Here is a 15,792-nt window from a genome sequence, read left to right on the forward strand (position 1 = left end):
AAGAGTCTGGTTTTAACATAGAAACATAGAAAATAGGTGCAGGAGCAGGCCATTCAGCCCTTCTAGCCTGCACCGCCATTCAATGAGTTCATGGCTGAACATGAAACTTCAGTACCCCCTTCCTGCTTTCTCGCCATAACCCTTGATCCCCCGAGTAGTAAGGACTTCATCTAACTCCCTTTTGAATATATTTAGTGAATTGGCCTCAACTACTTTCTGTGGTAGAGAATTCCACAGGTTCACCACTCTCTGGGTGAAGAAGTTTCTCCTCATCTCGGTCCTAAATGGCTTACCCCTTATCCTCAGACTGTGACCCCTGGTTCTGGACTTCCCCAACATTGGGAACATTCTTTCTGCATCTAACCTGTCTAAACCCGTCAGAATTTTAAACGTTTCTATGAGGTCCCCTCTCATTCTTCTGAACTCCAGTGAATACAAGCCCAGTTGATCCAATCTTTCTTGATAGGTCAGTCCCGTCATCCCGGGAATCAGTCTGGTGAACCTTCGCTGCACTCCCTCAATAGCAAGAATGTCCTTCCTCAAGTTAGGAGACCAAAACTGTACACAATACTCCAGGTGTGGCCTCACCAAGGCCCTGTACAACTGTAGCAACACCTCCCTGCCCCTGTATTCAAATCCCCTCGCTATGAAGGCCAACATGCCATTTGCTTTCTTAAGTGTCCTTTTCATGAGTAGCTCAGCCGGGTGCACCCGTGAGCGAGTGGGGTCTCGTGCGGTAGCTGAGCAGTACTCGGGACAGGCGGGTTTGGAGTGAGCCTTCTGTGACTCGTTTAAGGCTCTATTTGATTGTTTGTACTGCCCGTTGGAGGCTGGTTTAAATGGGGCCAAGGTGACATGTTTGATCCCATTGCGGGTCATGATTTCTTTAAATTCGGCACTGGTGAAACATGGCCCGTTGTCACTTACCAGTATGTCAGGCAGGCCGTGGGTGGCAAACATGGCCCTCAAGCTTTCAATGGTGGCGGTGGTGGTGCTTCACGACATTATTTCACATTCAATTCATTTTGAAAAAGCATCGACCACCACCAGGAACATTTTACCATGAAACGGACCCGCATAGTCGACATGGATCCTCAACAATGGTCTGGAGGGCCAGGACCACAAACTTAGTGGTGCCTCTCTGGGCATATATGCTGCATTGCCGTACACAGGACTCTAAGTCAGAATCGATACTGGGCCACCACACATGGGATCTGGCTATCACTTTCATCATTACTATACCCGGGTGTGGGCTGTGGAGATTGGAGATGAACGTCTCCCTGCCCTTTTTGGGTAGCATTACATGGTTACCCCACAACAGGCAGTCTGCCTGAATGGACAGCTCGTCCTTTTGCTGCTGGAACGGCTTGATTAGCTCTTGCATTTTAACGAGGATGCTGGCCCAGCTCCCATGCAGTGCACAGTTTTTTTTTACTAGGGACAGCAGAGGATCTTGGCTGGTCCAAGTCCTAATCTGGTGGACCGTGACAGGTGATTTATCATTTTCAAACGCTTCCATGACCATCAACAAGTCTGCGGGCTGCGCCACCATCATCAAGTTTTCAGGCTGTGCCATTTCCACCCCTGTGGTGGGAAATGGTAGGCGACTGAGAGCATCCGCACAATTCTCGGTGCCTGGCCTGTGGCGGATGGTATAGTTATACGCTGATAGCGCGAGTGCCCACCATTGTATGCGGGCTGAGGCATTAGTATTTATCCCCTTGTTTTCAGCGAACAGGGATATGAGGGGCTTGTGATCGGTTTCCAGCTCAAATTTGAGGCCAAACAGGTACTGATGCATTTTCTTTACCCCGAACACACACACTAATGCCTCTTTCTCAATCGTGCTGTTGGCCCTCTCGGCCTTAGACAAGCTCCTGGAGGCATAGGCGACAGGTTGCAACTTCCTCGCAATGTTAGCTTGTTGTAATACACATCCAACTCCGTACGACGACGCATCACATGCTAGCACAAGTCTTTTACACGGGTTATGCAATACAAGCAGCTTATTGGAGCATAAAATATTTCTGGCTTTCTCAAAAGCAATTACTTGTTTTTTTTCCCCATACCCAGTTCTCACCTTTATGCAATAACACATGTAGGGGCTCTAAGAGGGCGCTTAACCCCGGTCGGAAGTTACCAAAATAGTTGAGTCCCAGGAACGACCGCAGCTCCGTGACGTTCTGTGGCCTGGGCGCGTTCCTGATAGCCTCTGTCTTGGCGTCTGTGGGCCGAATGCCACCTGCCGCGATCTTTCTCCCCAAAAACTCCACTTCTGTTGCCATGAAGACGCATTTCGGCCTCTTCAGCCGCAGCCCTACGCGATCCAGTCGCTGGAGGACCTCCTCCAGGTTTTGTAGGTGCTCAACGGTGTCCCAACCCGTGACCAATAGATCATCCTGAAAAACCACCGTGCGTGGTACTGACTTGAGTAGGCTCTCCATGTTTCTCTGGAAGATCACTGCAGCCGACCAAATTCCAAATGGGCATCTGTTGTAGATGAACAGTCCCTTGTGCATGTTGATGCAGGTGAGGCCCTTCGAAGACTCCTCCAGCTCCTGCGTCATGTAGGCCGAAGTCAGGTCGAGCTTTGTGAACGTATTGCCTCCTGACAGCGTCGCAAATAGGTCGTTTGCCTTAGGTAGCGGGTATTGGTCCTCTAGCGAGAAACGATTAATAGTTACTTTATAATCGCGGCAAATCCTGACCGTGCCCATCACTTTTGAGCACTGGAACAATCAGGCTGGCCCACTCGCTGAATTCCACTGGGGAGATGATGCCCTCGCATTGCAGCCTGTCCAGCTCGATTTCCACTCTCTCCCTCATCATGTGAGGTACCGCTCGCACGTTGTGGTGAATGGGTCGTGCCTCTGGGACCAAGTGGATCCGTACTTTCACCCCGAAAAAGTTTCCAATGCCTGGCTCAAAAAGGGAAGGAAATTTGTTAAGAACCTGGGTACATGAGGCCTCATCGACATGTGATAGCGCTCGGATGTCATCCCAGTTCCAGCGGATTTTGCCCAGCCAGCTCCTTCCAAGCAGTGTGGAACCATCGCCCGGGACAATCCAGAGTGGCAGTTCGTGCACCGTGCCCTCGTAGGTGACCTTGACCATGGCGCTACCCAGGACAGTGATGAGCTCTTTGGCGTACGTTCTCAGTTTCGTGTGGATGGGGCTCAGGGCTGGTCTGAGTGCCTTGTTGCACCGCAGTCTCTCAAGCATCTTTTTACTCATGATGGATTGGCTAGCGCCAGTGTCCAGTTCCATGGCTACGGGTAAGCCATTCAATTTTACATTTAGCATCATAGGTGGACATTTCGTCGAAAATGTGTGCACCCCGTGTACTTCAGCATCTGCCTCCTCTCTCTGAGGCTCAAAATTGCTTTGATCCACCATGGACCGATCTTCCTCTGCCATGTGGTGGTTAGCAGGCTTTGCAGAGCTTGCAGCTCATTGGAGGTGCCCCATTGTTCCACAGCTCTTGCAAACATACCCTTTGAAGCGGCATGAATAGGCTGAATGGAAGCCTCCACAGCACCAACAAGGTGTGAATTGCCTTGCATTCATCCTTTGTTGCGGACTCTGAGTCATCTGGGTCACCTGAGGCCTGCTGGCAGTTGCAGACTCGTGGTTTCTGCCCTGTACATTTCTGCTCGCAAACACAGTTCCAGTTAATTTATGAAAATTGCTTGCACTTGTGTGCTGAGAGATTTGTTTGGTGTTATCACTGGTGGACATAAATGCCTGTGCTATCGAAATGGCCTTACTGTGGGTCGGTGTCTCTACAGTCAAAAGTTTTCGTAGGATGGTCTCGTGGCCAATGCCCAGTACAAAAAAAGTCTGAGCATCTGCTCCAGGTAGCCATCAAACTCACATTGTCCTGCAAGTCGCCTTAGCTCGGCGACGTAGCTCTTCACTTCCTGACCTTCAGATCGCTGGCACGTGTAGAACCGATACCTCGCCATCAGCACGCTCTCCCTCGGGTTAAGATGCTCCCAAACCAGTGTACACAGCTCCTCATATGACTTATCTGTGGGTTTCACCGTAACCAGAAGATTCTTCATGAGGCTGTAGGTTGGTGCCCCGCAAACCATGAGGAGGACTGCTCTCCTTTTTGCAGCGCTTCCTTCTCTGTTCAGCTCGTTGGCTACAAAGTACTGGTCTAGCCGTTCGACATAGGCTTCCCAGTCCTCATCCTCTGAGAACTTCTCCAGGATGCCCACAGTTTGCTGCATCTTTGCGTTGGATTCGTATACTCATCGGCAGTTATTGTGTTCCTAACACAGATGAGACTGCACACAGGGAGGTTAAAGTAACAGTGACCTCAGTCTTTATTAAGACACTCCAGAGTGAGGAACAGGCCTTAGGGTCTGGCTTATATACAGTGCTCTCAAGGGATACTGGGATCCCTTGGGACTTCAGGGGATGCGCTTCCTGGTGGCGGAACATGGGAGTGCATGCTTTAGATACACAACAGTCACCACGCAACGCAAGATTGTGCAGGCAGAGGGGGAATGTGTGACCGCCAGACAGAGAAGGAGGACCAGGCAGATAGTGCACCTCACTCTCTAACTTGTAAATATGGGTGAGGTTCCTCTGAGAGTACAGCCAGAGCCAAGTCCACAGCACCATGGATAGCCCTGCTGTTCAGGGGGGAATAAGAAAGATCAGGAAAGCAATGGTGATAGGAGATTCAATAATTAGCGTTTCTGCAGCCGCAGACGTGATTCCAGGATGGTATGTTGCCTCCCTGGTGCCACTGTCAAGGATGTCACTGAACGGCTGCTGGATATTCTGAGGTGGGGGGGGGGTTGGAAAGGGTTAACAGCCAGATGTCATGGTTCATATCAGTATCAATGACATAGTTAGAAAGAGGGACGAGGTCCTGAAAGCAGATTTGAGGGAGCTAGGAAAGAGATTAAAAAGCTGGACCTCAAAAGGTAATAATCTCCACATTACTCCCGGTGCCACGAGCTAGTGAGTATAGAAAAAGGAGGATAGAGCAGATGAATGTGTGGCTGGTGCAGGAGGGACGGCTTTAGATTCGTAGGACATTGCGATCAGTCCTGGGGGAAGTGGAACCTGTGCAGGCCCATCAGGTTGCACCTCAACAGAGCCGAGACCAGTATCTTTCTGCGGGGGCTGGGGCGGGGGGGGGGGGGGGGCGGTCAGGTTGCTAGGGCTGTTGGGGAAGGTTTAAACCAATTTGGCAAGGGGATGGGCACCAGGATGTAGCATTAGAAAGGAGAAACACGGATTGGGAGAAACACATAGCACTAGAGTATGAAATAGAGAGATATTAGGTGGGATCAGATTAAGAGAATACAAGAAGCTTTAAGATAGGTTTATACAGCATCGGCTGGATTTCATGTCGGGGCAGTAATGGTGGCGGGGTTGCTAATTACATTCTCAAAAAAAACTCTAGTAAATTTGTTAAACATCACTCCCCTTTCATAAAACCATATTGACTCTGCCTAATCATATGATTTTCTAAGTGCTCTGTTACCACCTCCTTAATAATGGATTCCAACATTTTCCTGACAACTGATGTCAGGCTAACTGGCTTGTAGTTCCTTGTTTTCTCTCTCACTCCTTTCTTGAATAGCGGAGTTACATTTACTACCTTTCAATCCGTTGGGACCATTTTAGAATCTATGGATATTGGAAGATCACAACCAATGCATAATTTCTCAAGTACTTTTTCTCTTCTGACATTAATTACTTTAAGTTCGTCACTCTTATTAGCCCCTTGTTTTTCCCACTATTTTTGGAATGCTTTTTGCGTCTTCTATAGTGAAGACAGATACAAAATATCTGTTTAAAGTCTCTGACATTTCTTTATTCGCCAATTATAATTTCACCTGCCTCACCCTCTAAGGGACCAATACTTACTTTTGCTGCTACTCTTCCTTTTTACATACTTGCAGAAGCTCTTTACCTCAGTTTTTAGATTTCTTGCTAGTTTACTCTCATTCTATTTTCTCCCTTTTCATCAATTTTTGGTCACCTTTTCTGGTTTCTAAATTTCTCCCAATCCTCAGGCTTACTACTATTTTTATAACATCATAAGCCTATTCTGTAAATCTATTATTGTTAACTTCTTTAGCCACGGATGGATCACTTTTCCTGTGGGGTTTTCCCAATGGAATGTATATTCATTGAGAATTTTGGACAATTTCTTGAAATGTTTGCCACTTTATCTACAGTCATACATTTGAATCTAATTTCCCAATCTACCTTAGCTAACTCGCTCCTCATACCTATGTTAATTGGTTTTATTTAAGTTTAAGACTCTAGTTTCAGATTTAAGTATGTCACTCTCAAACCCAATGTGACACTCTATCATATTATGATCACTCTTCCCCAGAGGATCATTTACTAGGAGATTACTAATTAACCTCATCTTATTACGCAATACAAGATCTAAAATATAGATTGTTTCCTGGTTGGTTCCATGATGTATTGTTCTAGGAAACTGAATTGAATGCATTCCATGAACTCACCCTTCAGACTACCATTACCAATTTGATTTGCCCCATCTATATGAAGATGAAAGTACCACACCTTTGTTATAAGCTCCTATTATTTGTTGATTAATATTCTGTCCAATGGTATAGCTATTGTTTGGGGGACTATAAACTACTCCCACCAGTATTTTCTGCAACTTGTTATTTCCTATCTCCACCCATTCTGATTCTACTTCCTTATCTTCTGAGCCAAGATCCTTTCCACTACTGTCTTTATGTCATCCTTTATTATCAGGGCTATCCCTCCTCCTTCTCCATTCTGCCTGTCTTTTTGAAACATCAAGTATCTTGGAATATTTAGTTCCCAGCCCTGGTCACCTTGCAACCACGTCTCTTAATGGTTATTAGATCAAACCCATTTATCTCTATTTGTACCTCTAATTTGTCTATCTTGTTATGAATATTTTGAGCATTCAGATAAAGAACCTTTAATTTTAACGTTTTACTAGTATTCCCTGCTATCACCTTATTTGCTGATGCACTGTTACTGTTAAACTCTCGGTCCCTTCCTGTCACACTCTCCTTATCTTTACACAAATTGCTACACTTCTCTATTGCCTTGACTTTTCTCTTTATATTTCTAAATTTCCTCTCACCTGACCGCTCCCCCTCCCTTTGAAGTTTAAAGCCCTAGTTCTAGTTACTCAATTTGCCAGGACATTGATTCCAGTCTGGTTTAAGTGGAGCCCATCCCAATGGAACAGTTCCCTCTTTCCCCAGTACTGGTGTCACGGCCCCATGAATCAAAACCCCTTCCTCTCCACTTGTTGAGCCTGCATTTAACTCTCTGATCTGTTTGTTCCTATGCCAATTTGCCCATGGCTCAGGTAGCAATCCAAAGATTATCTTTGAGGTTCTGCGTTTTAATTTGGACTCCAGCTCCTCAAACTCTCTCAGCAGAACTTCATTTATAGTTCAGCGGAATCTCATTCCTAGTTCTGCCTAGGTCATTGGTTCCTACATGGACCACGACAGCTGGATATTCCCTCTCCCACTCCAAATTCTTCTCCAGCTGCAAGGAGGTATCCTTAACCCTGGCACCGGGCAGGCAACACAGTCTTCGGAACTCCCAGTTGTGACCAGAGAACAGTATCTATCCCCTGACTATACTGTCCCCAACCACTACAACATTCCATTTCACTTCCCCCACTTGATTGGCTTCCTGTACCACAGTGCCATGGTCAGTTTGCTCATCCACCTTGCCTTTGTCCTTGCTCTCATCCACACAGGCAGCAAGAACCTCATACCCATTGGATAAGGGCAAAGTTGAGGCTCCTCCAGCACTGCACCTGGGGGTCCTCTTACCTGCCTGAATTGCAGTCACCCCTCCTGTCCCTGACCATTAACCAGACTTGTACCACTATCTAACCTAAGGGGTGTGACTGCCTGTTGAATCAAAGTGTCCTGATAACTCTCCTCCTCCCTGATGCCCTGCAATGTCTGCACCTCGGACTCCAGCTCAACTTCAAGGTGCAGATAGTTACTACAGACATGGTCTTTCGGGATCACGATGCTCTCCACAAACTCTTACATGCTCCAGTTGTGGCACACCACCTGCAGTGGCATCCCTATATAACCTTGTTTTAGTTATTTAATTAATTAAAATGTATGTATTTAATTTACTTAGATTATAGTTTCATTTTTTAAATTAATTATTAGATCTAGTTTAAGATCTAGGTAAATGAAATTACCTGCAATACAAAACACTACAAGTATTGGAGGCAAAAGCAGCATCTCCTTCCCTCTCTGCTCTAAATTATAACTCTCTCCAAATTCCCAACTTTAACACTGTTTAGAACCACTCTGTTTAAGACTTGTCTGTGCAGTCTGCACTCTTTGCTTATCCTTCTATCAACAAACAACATGCCACAGGGATCGGTGCTGGGACCACAACTGTTTACAATATACATCGATGACCTGGAAGAGGGGACAGAGTGTCGTGTCACAAAATTTGCAGATGACACAAAGATTAGTGGGAAAACGGGTTGTGTAGAGGACACAGAGAGGCTGCAAAGAGATTTGGATAGGTTAAGCGAATGGGCTAAGGTTTGGCAGATGGGATACAATGTCGGAAAGTGTGAGGTCATCCACCTTGGGGAAAAAAAAAACAGTAAAAGGGAATATTATTTGAATGGGGAGAAATTACAACATGCATGAGGTGCAGAGGGACCTGGGGGTTCTTGTGCATGAAACTCTTTGAATCCCAAAAAGTTAGTTTGCAGGTGCAGCAGGTAATCAGGAAGGCGAATGGAATGTTGGCCTTCATTGCGAGAGGGATGGAATACAAAAGCAGGGAGGTCCTGCTGCAACTGTATAGGGTATTGGTGAGGCCGCACCTGGAGTACTGCGTGCAGTTTTGGTCACCTTACTTAAGGAAGGATATACTGGCTTTGGAGGGGGTACAGAGACGATTCACTAGGCTGATTCCAGAGATGAGGGAGTTACCTTATGATGATAGATTGAGTAGACTGGGTCTTTACTCGTTGGAGTTCAGAAGGATGAGGGGTGATCTTATAGAAACATTTAAAATAATGAAAGGGATAGACAAGATAGAGGCGGAGAGGTTGTTTCCACTGGTCGGGGAGACTAGAACTAGGGGGCACAGCCTCAAAATATGGGGGAGCCAATTTAAAACCGAGTTAAGAAGGAATTTCTTCTCCCAGAGGGTTGTGAATCTGTGGAATTCTCTGCCCAAGGAAGCAGTTGAGGCTAGCTCATTGAATGTATTCAAGTCACAGACAGATAGATTTTGAACCAATAAGGGAATTAAGGGTTACAGGGAGCGGGCGGGTAAGTGGAGCTGAATCCACGGCCAGATCAGCCATGATCATGTTGAATGGCGGAGCAGGCTCGAGGGGCTAGATGGCCTACTCCTGTTCCTAATTCTTATGTTCTTATAATACCAATTCCTGTCCTATACCTTCAAGGACTGTCTTGGGCAGCCATGCAGTTAGTTGGTTCGTGCTCCTCTGGTGCTACTTGTATTTGCTTCCCCTCATTTGTGCTTTGTAGTTCACCCACTGGACCCTGCTGAACCTCAAACTCAAATCCCCAAAGTGCTTGTCTTGGATATGCTGCCTGTACCAAGTGGAGCTTATAATGTAGCATGTGCTCTATTAACCTTGGCGACTGTTCACTCCAAAAGCAGTTTAGCGCAAGTACAAAGAGTGGCTGCTTTTGCAGCACTTCAGGCAGCAGTGCCAATTTTTCATCAGATGGACAGTCACGGGGCAAATTATTGGTCCTGTCCATTGTTCAGCAAAAGAAAGGTGCTTGGCCTGCCAGAAATGTTGCTTCCTTTTATGGATCTCTGGTCATCCCATTAGCAGTCAACAAGCTTTCTGCACTTCTGGAACCTATGCAGGTAGCCGATTAAAATAATTTCAAGGGCTGATGTCACAAATCTGGCAAAGCTTCCAGTCAGATCCTGGCAGTGCTCCCAGCAGCCATTTGGTCAATATTGCAAAATGGGCCCTTATAATATAAACACAATAGATATTATAAAATATAAGGTCGATCTAATACTAGTTTTCTTTCTTTGAAACTGATTATTTCATTTAAAACCACTAAAATCATCCTTGTAAGTATATCATGTAGTAAGAAATCAATGTGTGTCTCACGGTAGTTCTTTTACCATTTGAGGACCTTTTATTTTGCAAACTTCTGGAAGTTTTGGGAGGAAAAAATGTATCTATAACAACTTGTATTTATACAGCACCTTTAACAAAATAAAACATCCCAAGGCGCTTCACAGGAGTATTATAAGACAAAAGAATTGACACCAAGCCACATAAGGAGAAATTAGGGCAGGTGACCAATAGCTTGGTCAGAGGTAGGTTTTAAAGGAGGAAAGAGAGGTAGAGAGGTGGAGAGGTTTAGACCTGGAAATCCAGAGCTTAGGGTGTATGCAACAGAAGGCATGGCCACCTATGGTTGAGCGATTATAATGTAAGCAATAAATAATTCTTCTGGGTTTCATTTGGAAAACATTCCAGTGAATGCTTGAAATGGATGGAAATACAAAAGTCCCACTAGGCTATTAAGTTGGTTACACATAGAATCTTGGGTACTTAGTCTACAACTATCCTCCTCACTATTTACTACATTTCCAAGTTTGTGCCATCTACAAACTTTGAAATTCTGTCTCCTATACATATATCAAAAAGAGCTGTAACCCTAATGTCAACCCCTGGGGGACACCGCTCTATACTATTCTCTGGTCTGGTAAACAACTATTCACAACGATTCTCTGCTTTCTGACTCAAAGCCAATTTCCTATCCACGCCGCCACTGCCCCTTTAATCCCATGGGATTGGATTTTGCTAACACATCCATTATGTGACACTTTATCAAACACCTTCTGAAAGTCCATATATAAAACACAAATCCTCTCCCTTACTTCATCGAAGAACTTTGTCAGAACTTTAACAAGCCCATATTGGCCATCATTTGTTAACTCATGTTCTTCCAAGTGACAATTTTGTTCCAGTTAATAGATGTTTCCCAACCACCGACTGGCCTATAGTTACTGGATTTATCGCTCTCCCCTTTTTAGTGAACATGTTAGCCATTCTGGAAATACTAAGTTCTCCTTGGGTGCCTGGAAGTAAACAGAATTGGCTTTAAACCATAAAACACACCAGAGCTTTTCCATTTCATTATTTCTAAAAATTACATTCTGTAAACTAGGATTCAAAATACTTTTGAAGCATTTACCCATTTTAATACAAAACCTCAAAATACTTAAAAATATTATCCTTTAAAATAAGTATTAATTGACTGCCTTTCAAAGAGTGCTATATGTAAATGTTGAAAAGTAGAACATTGGTCTATTCTTTGAAGGCCTGTCAGTACTGAATCGTACCATCAGCCTTACTATATGTGGTGGAGCAGAGTGAAATTAAAGTAATTCTGAATTTGCATTCTGCAGAAGGGTAAATAAAGCAAGATACATAAAACTAAATACAGCTATTGTTAGACAGGACAGTGTTTTTTTCCAAATCAGTGTTTATACTTATGGAATAATTTAATATTGATATCTTACATCGAGAGAAGTTTTAATTATGACTAAAATATACCTGACTCCTAGGAAACATGTGTTACACAATGCTTTAAATATGAACACATCTCTTACCTGAAAGACATCATTGGCACATTTTCTGCAAAGGTTATGTTGACAGGGCAGAATCACAACAGGCTTGGTAAACATTTCCAAACATATTGGGCAAATCAGCTGTTTCTCCAGATTATCCATAGTTTGTGAATCTCTGTATATTGAACTGTATTCCATCGGGATAGACATGTCAAAAACAGATTTTTCAGGGAGTCTTCAAGACTGAATGGTAGGGTTCAGCATGCAATTTTCCTGTTACTTTTTCAGATCTGCTCCGTTGGAAAATATTTTTAGCAAGAGAGAAGTGAAAGCTCATGGTGTATTGCTGTGCATCACCAATCTGTCATTGTGTTTAAATTTAAATCACAGGCATCACATGTTGTGCAAGAAGACATGCCATTGCCCATATATGAAAAGTCTAGAATTTTGTTTAAGAACCATCCCACTCATGTTACTTCCATTCATTTCTCATGGGAACGCATCAATTTTAACTTCATGACTTGTACACCTACTAGTTTAAGACCAAACTTATTTATAGCTCAAAACAAAATGTTGCTTTAATACAAATTGAAATTGATCACTTGAATTTCTCTCTGCAGTAGATCTGCTGTAATTTTGAATCTTAAGTTGATAAAATTGTGAAATATATTGCTAGTTTAAATGGCCATAGCCCTTTCCTTAATATGTGATTTAGAGGTAATGTCCTTTAGAGTTTAATAATCTTGTTTCCAAGGTTCCTTAAGCAGCCAGTTGGCTGGATTTTAAAATCCATTCACTTGATAGTGGATCGATTCTTGTATGTGTTGGAAGAATTGTCGCATTAAAAAGGGATCACTTTTTATTTCCTTCTCAAAGGTGTTGAATCTTGCTGGGGTACAATTGCATGCCTGATAATTTGCCAGTTTATGCTCAAGTGGCCATTCTTCATACATGAGCCTAAACAGCATCAGTAGGCTATTCAACTCTCGAATTTCAATACGTCCAATCTCTCCCCAAACATGATCAATTTCTAGCCAGGATGAGTCTGTTTTTACCCCATTTAATCTAGAGATAGTAAGGTTAATTGTCATGATCAGCCTCTATGATTATGTGGGATCTACTAACAGAGCAAAGATTGAATCTGGAACCTTCCTTGATCCCAAGGCACAATTCACACCAGGAATATGTTAATCCACTGAACTATTGCAGATGCTGCAGAATTGTAGCTTTAAGGCTGGCAGTCTGTCTATTGATGTTTGGCATTTATCTAGTTCTCAAATGCTCACTTATGTTTAAAAATGTGTCTACAGGTGTGTTGACAAGTGAATTTCCAACTTGCAAAACATTAATTCTTCTATGCGGTTAATAGGTCAGTATTAAATACAGCAGAAACCACTCAGTATGGCGAACGATAATCATGTTCACTTTCAATGGTTTGATCTTCTCGGAGAAAATACTGTTAATGTTGCACTTTAAAATGGTCCAAAAATGTTATTGAGTGACCTGCCTGCTGGCAACACAGTAGTTGATGTAAATGATAGGAAGATAAATAGAAAGACAAAAGGAATATACATACTAGTTGGTCAGATAAATGGTTGAGCTTTTCAATGTTCATTACTCCTTTTTAGAATTCCTGATAAACAAAATGATACAAAAATTGCAAATCACTTTGGAACTAGAGATGGACATATCTTCTGATTTAGCTAATGTTCTTGTAATTACACAACAGGCTGCATGGAGATAAACAGGAAAAATTTGGTTCTAAGGCCATTATTAATAGTCTGCGGAATAAGTTTTTCGGTACAATTTTACTCTCGTTTCCCTTAATCTGCCCTCCATTTCCAGGTTAAAATGACATTGAATGGCAACTTTCTCAGAGCCTCAAAATATTGTTGTTAAATCACAAAAAGAAATAAGGCACTGTCAGAGGCAAATGAGTCCAGGTTTCAGATTTTTTGGGGGAAAAAAATACCAGCATTTTCCATTGTGAATTAACCTATCCATTCCACAGGAGGCAAGAGCCAGTAGATGGCTATGATTAAAGCATCTCTAACAAGGAAGCAAAACCACCACCGTTGCCCACAAACAAATGATTGGGAAAGGACAGCAATATTTAAACTAAAGAAACCAAAATATTTTGCTACATTAATCTGCATTGTATCTATATTTGGTCATAAATAATTAGCAATGGCATGATAAATGTTGGCAGTGGCTTGCTGTGCAATCACCAAAAGAAAAATTCCACTGTTTATGTCAGAGCTCATTTTATTAAAGGTCTCCCCAACTTGTTCCCGATCAAATATAGTTACTGGTACCAGAGATTCCAGACAGCTGCACACACAACAGATCTGGAATGTGGTAAGGGAGATTACATAAGCAGTATGGAATGAGCAAGCTAACATGAAAACAGGAGAGTCCTTCAGCCATGACTCAATATTACTTGCATTTCTAACAAAGTTACATTTGTTCAGCACCTTTTATGTACAAAAGTGCCTTTTTGATGCGTGATCAAACAAAGGAGATATGAAGGTTGATGTGGATTTCAAGGAGGGGCTGCATTTTTTGTATAAAAGAGTAACTGCAATTACACACCTTGTACTGCAAGTGTAATCACTCTAAACTTCAGTGAGAATCAAACACTCCAGAGCTACATATTAACTCTTACAATACATCTCTGCTCTGAACATTGCACTCACTTCTACAATAACATCTAGAGTATGGTAACAAGATCTAGATAACCAAAGAATACATGGGATCACCAACAGCAGCCATCACAACAGCTGTTAAACTAATATACTGAACATACCACATTCCATCTCACAGGATTCATAGCTTGTGTCTCAGTTCTGATATCTGGAGAGAATTCTACTCAATGACAGGTTCCACCTCATTTTGGGAACAGATACTTCATGCCACAAAGGCCTTGACCAGCTCTGATGAATTCCTCTATCTGCTGGATCCAAGATCACAAAACAACAACTCTCCCTGCCAGCTGCAAGATTTTATCCTAGAATTTGCTAAAAAAAATATATAATGGGGCATGAACGACGCAGTTATGTGTGTGCAAATTGGCCAGCGAGGGACACCCAGTGAATTGCAAATCGGCACAAGTTGCTGGACAAGGGGCCGTCAACTGCACGAAAACAGCATCGCGCCTGATTTTCATGAAGTTGCTGCATTTGCAGTGTCCAATAAACTCTCAACATAGTTAAGGATATTTGCACTGATAATTACTAGACTTAACATGATAATTGTGAACGATTGTTCATTTCTAGGAATGAGGTTGATTGGCAATTAGGAATGTAGAGTCTTATTCTCTCAGGTTGTGAATTGTTGTTGGAAGATTTTAAAAATGTCAAATTTTGAATTTTTGGTCTTACTTTTACTTTCTCACTTAATCCAATCTTTATTTCTCTTTCTGTACCTGATTGGATATTGAATTCACCTAATCTAATTCACCCTCCTTACTGTTTTTCTCAATTAAATATTGTCCCATTATTCACCAAGGTCTTAGATGCCTTGTTACCGTCGCCATGCCATTTCCATCTCGCTCTTGCAACTTTGTGGGCAAAAGTTTTTAAATTCTAAACGTGCATGAACAAGTCCAACAGGGCATGCAGAGAGATGCCCTGCTCCAGCAAAATCTGGGCCATTGTAAAATCCTACTTGAAGGATCTTCTTATACATGTTAGAAGGTATGATCTCTGCCTAGATTTAGGAAAGTACAAGCACCCCTTCCTGATGGCTCCTCAAAAGCCTACAAAACATTGCAGAGGGAAGAATATGATGAGGCTAATGAGCAAAATATGCTTGTCCTTTAGCTGTACAGAAAGAATGCATCCCTAACTAGATATACTGCCTCCACCCAGTGTCTGCATCAATTTTAAAGCATTTTAAACTGTACAAGTGAGCATAACTATGCTATCAACACCCCTCCCTGTAAACAGTGTAGAGTATACGATGAAGCTACTGTAGAATCATACACATGAATTGTACACGAGATGGATTTTGTACACTAACAAATTAAATAGTTTTTTGTAACCAATCAATCTCATTAACAAGTGGCCAGAGTGACCTACTACATAAAAGGTAGCTATATTTTACAATTGAAACATGAAAAAGTTTGGGTAGAATATGCTCGGTATAGGAAATAAAGCAAAGGCACACAACTGG

The 15,792-nt window shown here is 42.9% G+C and overlaps 1 protein-coding gene across 3 annotated transcripts in view; it reads right to left on the minus strand.

Annotated features, from left to right (window-relative positions):
• Positions 1-11,943, minus strand: part of LOC139277549 (enolase-phosphatase E1-like) — a 51,286-nt gene extending 39,343 nt beyond the window's left edge. For all 3 annotated transcript variants that reach the window (XM_070896140.1, XM_070896141.1, XM_070896142.1), the window contains exon 1: positions 11,662-11,943. In XM_070896140.1, the coding sequence (XP_070752241.1) occupies positions 11,662-11,829 (168 nt within the window). In that variant the 5' untranslated portion in view covers positions 11,830-11,943. The remainder of the gene's footprint in view (positions 1-11,661) is intronic.
• Between the last annotated feature and the right edge of the window lie 3,849 nt (positions 11,944-15,792).

Source organism: Pristiophorus japonicus, chromosome 12 (assembly GCF_044704955.1).
Source record: "Pristiophorus japonicus isolate sPriJap1 chromosome 12, sPriJap1.hap1, whole genome shotgun sequence".
Taxonomy (NCBI): domain Eukaryota; kingdom Metazoa; phylum Chordata; class Chondrichthyes; family Pristiophoridae; genus Pristiophorus; species Pristiophorus japonicus.